The sequence below is a fragment of the Triticum dicoccoides genome, chromosome 2B (assembly GCF_002162155.2).
Source record: "Triticum dicoccoides isolate Atlit2015 ecotype Zavitan chromosome 2B, WEW_v2.0, whole genome shotgun sequence".
NCBI classification, from domain to species: domain Eukaryota; kingdom Viridiplantae; phylum Streptophyta; class Magnoliopsida; order Poales; family Poaceae; genus Triticum; species Triticum dicoccoides.
The window spans coordinates 75,930,131-75,939,860 of NC_041383.1; the positions used below are offsets into that span (position 1 = coordinate 75,930,131).

Genomic DNA, 9,730 nt, shown 5'->3' on the forward strand with positions numbered 1-9,730 from the left:
AGAATTTTTAAATATCCCATTCAGCTTCCTCTAGTCGATATACTATCGGTCCTACATGACCTACCGCCAACACATTGAAGCCTCGCACATCATTCTCTAAAGTTGTGGAACCTCCTAGGAACCTATCCATGGCAACCTAGACGTGACACTACGTGTACTAGACTTGCACAAACTGGCAGCCCACACCCTAACATCCACGCTACATATCACTGGGTGAGTACAGTGGGTGGTACTAGGACTAAAGAGCGGAAGTTAGACCTACATTTTTATATATTACTTATTAAAGTAGTGCTCCATCTATCTATGCGCCAAAAGTGTGTCAGAAAATGGATATGTATATCTTCAACTCTATCTTTCTATGTTCTTACGTGCACCGAAAGTGTGTCGGGAAAAGGATATGCATGCATATATTCAACTCTATCTTTCATACGATCTTATGCATCCTATGACTCGTGAGGTCATGCCATATCATTGAGAAACGACGGTCGACAGGATTTGACCCACAGTTTCCTATTATTCCAAATAATGCACCTATCTATCTAAATATCTATCTGTAGTGCGGCATACATCTTTAGGCATCAATCCTACTTAAATGTCGGACATGGATGTTGTACTGACCAAAAATTGATATTTCTTCATGTGATCATTCTATAAAGCACCACTTTGTTGCCCACACAAAGAAAGAAGCATTGACCCCTATGATCTAAGAGGACTCACAGAGCAAGGAGACTATCTGGTATGCTTTTCATAGCTATAAACGGTATTCTTACTTTGAATTTTTCTAGGCATACTATGCATAACTTGAAATTACGAGTTCTTGTATTTTGTATTTTCGAAAATTATAGCTTGTTTTTTTGGTACATGCTCGCACCAAAGAAAGGATTGTTGTTTGTCTTTGTTGGCGAGGTTCCCGAACTTATTTTCTTTCCCTGCATACTATATGTGTTTGACCATTTTTTTTCTTGGTCTTGCACGTCATAGGGTCCTTGATGGTAGATAACCAATCATGTTTGAGAAGTACTCAAAGTAGGTTATTACTTTTATGTTTTCAAGTATACATCGGTGCATAATTGCCTTATATTTGTTCAGTTTTATTATGTTGGAATATTGATGAAAAAATAGTCGATCTGAAGAAAAAGGACGACTGGAATTTCATCTTTTATTTCAGCATGTGTCACTTTCCTTGTTGTCGGAGTTCTTTTCACATGAAAGTTTGGAACAAGAACTTGAACAAGTTTTAGAATTTTCTATTAGATTATAGAAAAATTATCTTAAAATGGCTCAGTTAATCAAAACTTTCCCTCTTGTAAAGTGGAAGATCTTTTTTAACTTGATTGACTAAAAGTAGAAGATATTTTCTTGTTCAATAGAGAAAATGCTCACATGTTCAGTAAAGGATCAGAACAACAAAACACTAAGTAAGACTATGTATTTTACATATAAACTAATCCATCCATGTTATTTTTTTGCGTGAAATGTACTCTCTTTCTTGTCATTGCTTTTTCCTAGTTAGTTTAGTTTTCACTTTTGGAAAATTAAGAATAATTTGGAATATATAACATATTTGTTCCCATGATTTGTGTCCTGGTTGATAATAGATTTCTTTTTTGTTCAAAATAAATATTCATTTTTTGTTATAATATTCAGACCACTCTGAAAACAAAAGAAACTTCTATTTACATGCTATAAATTTTCAGTACTAATTGGAAGTCCGAAGTTCACATATAGACCTTATGTATCCGCATATATGTATAGTCATGCGAGGCTTAAAATATTCGTGTACACACTTATAGTTATTCATGTATATATTTATATAGGAGGCAATTTGTTTCTTTTCACATAATAAAACATCATATTATTCCAAAGGTCTTAATTGTTTTAGTACATACACTTTATTGTTTCTACAGTCATATTGGAGAGCATTTCATCGGTACGAATATCAACTAAATGGATGGAAACTCAAGATCTTCATCAAAACGAGCGAAATTGTTGGTCATGAAGATGGGTCCTCGGACTAAGGTCCCAAAGTCACAACACAAAACCATATAAATTTATATGTGTGTGTCTTAATCTTTTAGGCACCAACAAACATTTATGTGATTTTTTATCATGCAAAACTCTTTAATCTTATCAAGTGTATAATATATTTTTAGACATGGCACAATGTTGTTTTTGTTATGTAGTCTTGATTGCAATAACTAAATATTGATATTTAGCATATTATCATAGTTAAATATAAGACTACCAGTATACTAACTGTTAATGATATTCATCACAGAAGCTCTCCATCAAGCAACAGAATGAGCGCCTGGAGATTGAGAACAAAATATTAGCGATTGAGAACCACAAAATGCGCGAGAAGTTGAGGACATACCGATGTGCTGCTTGCTTGAAGATTGAAAATGCCTGCCTGAAAGTCGAGGTTTGCCAAAGTAGATCCAATACATACAACGATATGCTATAGCACTTCTATTGTGCATTATTTCCAAATCAAGACTAGAAAATACTATTACTAGATATAGAATATTGAGAAGTGAATAAATATTTCTATCATATTAAATAGCTAAACGTACAATGGCTAAAATTCTTGCATTGTAATAACACAAAAACACTACAAAAATCTGTGAAAGAAAATCCGCCAACGTGACACATGGGACATGAGAATATATTTCTTATGGTAGAATATGATGACGGTAGATACATGGAATTTGAAATACAATGCAAAAGTTTGTGCTATTTACATGTTCAAGTCAAACAAATTGCACCCATGTCAGCATGTAGATGGTTTATGAAGTAGTCCCACTCATTTTAATGTGTATCTAAAGAAATGTCTATTTTCCACAAAATGGTTAAATTAGGAAATTTATTTTTCTTCCTAGTTGACCCAATAACGTGACCATGTAGCACATTAGACATTTCTTGGCAAGGAGTACAGTAGTATTTCCGAAAATAGCTAAAAAATAGTCAACACTTACTAAAAGTAGCACCCTGTATAACGGGAAAGTGACTTTCAAACCAGAGGCAAATTGAAGGAAATTGGATATTCCTTGTTAGGGATTTTTTTTAACCAGAGGCAAAATCTTGGTCTTGTTTCACCAATTGAGAACAACATATTCTATTTTTTTGAATGGGTGGAAAACAAAGATAGAACATTTTGAGTCATCGACAAGCCAGCATCACCATCATTTATAAAGAAGACAATGCAAACAGGATAAATTTGACACAGTACTAGGGATATGCATCCATCAATTCTCATCGTCTATTAATGTCATCCAGTCATTGTCATAGGTATTCTGTCAATAGGAAAAGTGAAATCCTAGCTTTCCCTAGAACCAACTTTTTACTATCCTACCCCATGGGGTTTTCCGGGGAAGTCAAATAAAAGATGCAACTACCTAATGGTGTAGGTGTACCATAAAAACACTAGACTACAGAATTAATATGTGGTTGAATGGTTATGCGGGTGGTTGTACCACTGGTTCAGCAGAGATTAAACCCTAGGTTTAACGTACAGTGTCTCGTTAAAGAGGGAATTTTCTTTCGGTGGGAGACGACATTCTCATAGATAGTGAGGCGTCTATGGTAATTTCGTCAATCTTAAAAATTTGCACTATGGTATTCAATAGACCCTTTGTGGTGATGATGTGGGTGATGGTGTGCATGTGTATGTGTGCGCATGTTGTATTTATGTGTTTTCAGGAACTAGACTATTGCCTACTCAACGGTTGTAGGTGTGCGTTGACTCATGTTAGGATGGTCATAGCTCTACACTTAGTCACTCACATTGGTAGCACGTGTTGGTTTGGCTTCTCTAGCTACCGAAACATATTGGATTGCCTATCACATTTTGATATCAACGAAAAGAGGTTTGGAGATAACATCTTGTGTATCCAAGTGGGCTTTGTAAGCCCACTAGTGTGTGCCCCGATCTACAATGTTGGCTTGTTTTGATAATTTTACCCAAACTATTCCTTTTGTATCTAGCGAGAGACACATCTCCATTTGCCAACATGCTGCTAAATATGGTTTTCTTCAAATTAATTAACATGATCAATCCAAGCTACATTCAGTTCTTTATTTCCTGCTAAGATGCACTCTATCTAATGGCTTGTTCTATTGGCTACAAAACTTGGCCGCATCTTCAAACTTTCAGGTCCTAATAAAGTGCATAGCGTAAATAGCAAGTACATATTTCTTACAATCCAAAATATTTGAGACAGAAAAAACGACTGTACATCATTCATTGGGGTATATGCACCAAAGTTGATTCATGTTTCAAGAATCAATATCTAGTTGCATGTGGTCTGCTTTGTTAATTATTTTTTCCTCGATTTCTTCACATTGCATACCACAATTTTGCAAACATCAAGGCTTTACTCATGTCATATTGATCATTCTTGCTAGATGTCTGGTCAAGCTATCAGACTTACTTGTATTTTTTTTGCAGCTCGCACGCTCATTTCGTAATGCTGCTGCAATTCTAGAAGCTGAAGCACAATCTGAACTGGATGTTGGGTTTTCCTCTACAGCACCCCAGGTTCCAGCGGATACTAGCGCAACTGGACCACTCCAGCCAGGTGCAGCAGGGAGCCAAGATGAACCGCGGGAGTAATCAACTGGCAGCAATTTATTTGCTATATCTACAAAAACCTATATACATACAGAATAAAGGTTTCAAAGACTCGATGTGTTCATTACAATGAGTGGCACTACAAGTCCATTGTGTCTTATAGTTAAGCACCAAAACCTTTTTATGTGTTACTGGTACTTGAGAAGGTTGTATGTCTTCTCATCTCTATCATTTACATTTGAGACATGGGATATTATATTGTGTTTGTACAATCTCCTGTCCTATAAATATGTTACTTATTTATTTTATCAGCGAGGAAATTTGTTATTTATTGGTTGCGATTGCTAAGTTTTGAAGTACATTTATGAGCTATTTTTTTGAAGTCTTATCCATATATACTTGAGAAGGTCATAAACCATGCCAGAAAAATGATGGCACACAAATGGACTTTATTTAGAATTGAAAAACAAAATCCATACAGTTTATACTCCAGAAATCTATCGAGATACAATTATGCGGTCAATCTGAAGCAATACAGTTGCAACCATGCAAGGTCAAAGAATGTATGTCTTCCTTTCTCTAGGAAAAAAAACACTGATCCAAGTGCGCAGTGCTCCAAAATTTCTGGTGGTACAAATGATGGATTATGGATGGGCTTAGGCCCATATAAGACACTAATCCCTGGTTAATTTTGAGGCCCATGTATGAGATGGCAGGTGGTGGGTAGTTTAGTCCCACCTTGCTAGTTGAGGAGAGTTGAGACCCCTTTATAAGGGCTACTCTACCACTTGCCATTGGGATCTTGGGAAGAGGAGTGGTACACGCGTGCTCCTCCTCCTCTGTCGCCCGCCCCGCCACGCCGCGCCACGGGTTGCAGGAATGAGCCGAAGCTTATTTTTGCCACTCAGGACTGCGACCCTTCTCTGACTCCCTTGCCGGAGTGAGGCTGCTGCTGCTGCCACCGTGTTGGCCTAGCCAACTAGAGGGTACGATCTGTTCATCCCTCATTTACTCGTACTTGCCACTCAGGACTGCGACCCTTCTCTGACTCCCTTACCAGGAGTGAGGCTGCTGCTGTTGCCGTCGCGTTGGCCTGGCCGACCGGAGGGTATGATCCGTTCATCCCTCGTTTACTCATACTTGTACTAGTCGTATATGTGCTGCTCATAGATGGTTCGCTTCTATGTTCTGTACGTGCTAGTATGCTTAGGTATCGCTATGAGATGTATACCATTTATGTCATGCTTACTGTATACTCTTGGATTAGATTAATCGAGAAAGTGCTAATATTTTCAACAATCCAAAAACCTTATTTTAGGCACTTTTCGACTCATGGCTTCGTCGCCACTCTGAAACCAGAAAAATTTATCGGAACACATTTTGAGCATTGGCAGACGAGGACTACCTTGTGGCTCACAGCAATGAACGTGTTCTAGGTTGGTGGTGTGTCTCCCACGGTAACGATTGCTCCTAAACAGGAGAATGCGTTTAGGGAGGCAACCACCATCTTTGTGGGAGCTATTCTTACTATGATCGGAGACAAGCTAGTCGACACATATCTCCATATGCGTGTTGCCAAGAATTTGTGGGATGCGCTCGAAGCTAAGTTCGGCGCAACCGATGCTGGCAGTGAGTTGTATGCCATGGAGCAGTTCCATGATTATAAGATGGTTGATAACCGTCCTGTATTGGAACAGGCTCATGAGATACAATGCATTGCTAAGGAGCTGGAGCTCCCGAAGTGTGATTTACCGGACAAGTTTGCCGCGGGTTGCATTATTGCAAAACTCCCTCCTGGATGGAGGAAGTTTGCTACTTCTCTCAAGCACTTGAGACGTGAATTCCCTGTTGAGGATGTCATCGGTCATCTGAGTGTTGAGCAGAACGCGAGAGCAAAGGACTCACACGTGAAAGCGGGAGAGGGTTCTTCTAGCGCGAATGTGGTGCAGAGGAACTTCCACAAGTTAAGGGAAAGAACTCTGTCGAGCAGAATACTACCTTTAAGAAGAAGGGTAAGAAGAAAGACAAAAGGAGAGATGGCTGCTTTACTTGTGGTTTAGAGGAACATTGGGCAAACAAGTGCCCAAACAAGTACAAGAAGCCAGCACATGACTCCAAGTTTGTGAATGTCATTCTCAGCAACAACGATGCGGCATCTGGGTATGGTAATCTGTTTACCATACTTTCAGTTTGTCAATCCACCGATTGGTGGGTTGACACTGGGGCCAATATTTATGTGTGTGCTGATGTGTCTTTGTTTTCTTCTTACCATCTCACACGAGATTGCTCCGTCCTGATGGGAAACGGCTCGCATGCTTCTGTTCATGGTGTTGGAACGGTAGATCTGAAGTTTACTTTGGGAAAGATCGTGCAACTGAAGAACGTGCAGCATGTCCCCGACATCAAGAAGAATCTCGTTAGTGGCTCCCTTCTATGTAAAGAAGGGTTTAAGTTAGTATTTGAGTCCAACAAAGTAGTTGTATCTCGGTATGGGCTATTTGTTGGAAAAGGATATGATTGTGGTGGTTTGTTCTGCCTTTCCCTGGAGCATTTCTGTAATAAAGTCGTGAACCAAATTCATTCTAATGTAAACGAATGTGAGGTTTGGCATTCATGTCTTTGTCACATAAATTTCAGTTGTATGACGCGGCTAGCTAAGATGAATCTAATCCCGAGTTTCACTTTAGCCAAAGGCTCTAAGTGCCACGCATGTGTGCAAGCAAAGCAACCTCGTAAGCCTCACAAGTCTGTGAAGAGAGACACCTGGCACCGCCAGAGCCCATACATTCAGATCTCTGTGAGATGAATGGTGTGTTGACTAAAGGTGGAAAGAAATACTTCATGACTTTTATTGATGATTCCACTAGATTCTGTTGCGTGTATTTGTGAAATACAAAGGATGAGGCTCTTCACTACTTTAAAATCTGTAAGGCTGAAGTTGAGAATCAACTTGAGAAGAAAATAAAACGAGGCTGGTCTTATCGTGGTGGAGAGTACTTTTCTAGTGAGTTTGATTTATTCTCTGCGGAACATGGTATTATTCATGAAAGGACTCCTCCCTATTCACCCTAATCAAACGGGGTTGCCGAACAGAAAAACCATACTCTTACAGATTTGGCTAACGTCATGTTAGATACATTGGGTTTATCCAAGGCATGGTGGGGGGAGGTTGTATTGACATCATGTCATGTCCTGATCATAAAGTTCCCGCGAAGGATAATGAGACTACTCCCTATGAGCAACGGGAGAAGAAAAGAACTACCCTCTCTTACTTGCACACTTGGGGCTATTTGGTGAAAGTCAATTTGCCGATCCCCAAAAAGCGTAAGCTTGGACCAAAGACTGTGGAGTGCGTTAATTTGGGCTACGCTAAGAATATCATTGGCTATAGATTTCTAGTAGTGAAATCTGAGGTACCTGACCAGAAGGTTGGTACTATTATAGAGTCTAAGGATGCTACATTCTTTGAGGATATTTTCCCCATGAGAGATATGCAAAGCACTTCTAGACTGGAATCTAACGAGACTCCAGAACCTGCCATTCAGATGGGATATAGGAACACAAAAGTGATGAAATCTCCACGGAGGATGACGAGGAAGCTCCTGTTAGGAGAAAGAGACAGAGGACTGCGAAGTCTTTTGGTAATGATTTCTTCGTGTACTTCTTGGATGATGACACTCCCAGTTCCATTTCAAAAGCTTATGCATCTCTAGATGCTGACTACTGGAAGATGTGGTCCGTAGCGAGATGGATTCCATCTTGGCTAATGGGACATGGGAGATCATGTAACGCCCCGGATTCGTTGCGCCAGGTGTCTGCCAGTTATTCGCCGTCGTTGCCATGTCTTTTGCTTGTGTGTTGCATTTTGCCATGTCATCATCTGCATATCATCTGCATGTTTTCCAAAACTGCATCCGTTCGGGTTCCCCCGGTTCTCTCCGTTGTCCATTCCGAGCCCGACACTCTCACACGCGCCCGCGGCACCTCCGAAATAATATTTTATAAGCGGCATAAAAATGTTCTCGGAATGGGATGAAACTTGTTGAGCGGTCTTATTATAGTGTAGACAGGCCGCCTGCCAAATTTCGTCGCATTCGGAGTTCGTTTGACTGCCCAACCGTTAAATATATAACCGCGATATAGTCGGTCTAGCATCAGACGTTTTCGGTATTCGGAAACTGTTGCCGGGCCTCTCTTCTCTTCTCTCCTCTCAGCCCGAGGCCTCTCATCACAGCCCGTCTAGCCCTCCTACACTTCCCCTCCACTCCGGACCGTCCGATTATGATCGAACGGCTTCGAAACCCCCCTCCTAACCCCTCAAACCCTAGCCCCTTCCATATATATACACCCCCTACCAAAAATGGGCTAACCTAGCTCTTCCCCTACCCCGAGACCCCCTCCCTCGGATCCAGCGCCGCCCCTTCTCCTCGGATCCGCCGCCGACCACCTTCTCCCTGCCACTTGGCGCCATCCCACTCGCCAGCGCCATCGCAAGCCGACTTCTCACCCAACCAGCGGCTGCCACATGTCCCCCTGTCTCTCCTCCACCCATGCTGCCCGTGGAGCCCATCCAGGGCCCGCCTGGGCCCGAAGCCGCGCCGCCGCAGCCCGCCGTCCGCGCGCAAGCCTGCCTGACCGCCCGCCTCCTCCTTCCCATTCTGGATCGAGGGGAGGAGACCCTCGATCCCGAGCTCCCCGTCGACCCGCCGCCGACCATATTCCGTGTCGCCTAGGCGGAAGGCTGTGGCTGCGCCGGAACCCAGATCCGTCGCCGCCCGAGCACCCCACCGTTGCACAGCCTCACCGTCGCCCCTCGGTGTCTCTCCGCCGCCCACCGTCGCCAACCCCCCTGTGCTGCCATGGAACTCCGCCGGAGTTATCGTCCCTCTCTGTCGGCCCTCCTTCCTGCCAGATCCGGTCGAGGCTTGGCCTCCGGCACCCATCCCCGGCGAGTCTCGTGCCTCCCGGTGTTCTCCCCGCCTTCGCGCAGCCGCGCTCGGTGAGCCTCCACTGCCGCCGCCATGTCTCTGCTCGGGACGAGCAGAGGAGCTGCTCGTCCCGCGAGCACCGCACCCGCGTGGGCCTCCCTAGCTGCAGCCCAGCCTCTCCACCGAACCGGCCCAAGGCCTAGGGTGAGCAGCCCCCCTGGCCTTTCCTCTA

General features: G+C 42.5%; 1 protein-coding gene across 1 annotated transcript; it reads left to right on the forward strand.

Moving 5' to 3' along the window:
- The first annotated feature begins 626 nt into the window (after positions 1–626).
- On the forward strand, positions 627–4,873 carry LOC119367182. The gene is made up of 4 exons (XM_037632774.1): positions 627–736; positions 1,908–2,019; positions 2,279–2,422; positions 4,448–4,873. The coding sequence occupies exons 2-4, from the start codon at positions 1,948–1,950 to the stop codon at positions 4,610–4,612; spliced, it is 381 nt and encodes a 126-aa protein (XP_037488671.1). The 5' UTR covers positions 627–736; positions 1,908–1,947; the 3' UTR covers positions 4,613–4,873.
- Positions 4,874–9,730: the final 4,857 nt, after the last annotated feature.

Bases quoted from the DNA above. Each gene is read 5' to 3' on its own strand.
- LOC119367182 (XM_037632774.1), top strand. From the start codon at position 1,948: ATGGATGGAAACTCAAGATCTTCATCAAAACGAGCGAAATTGTTGGTC. The intron at 2,020-2,278 runs GTCCCAAAGTCA...TATTCATCACAG, and splicing joins AGATGGGTCCTCGGACTAAG to AAGCTCTCCATCAAGCAACA. The intron at 2,423-4,447 runs GTTTGCCAAAGT...TTTTTTTTGCAG, and splicing joins ATGCCTGCCTGAAAGTCGAG to CTCGCACGCTCATTTCGTAA.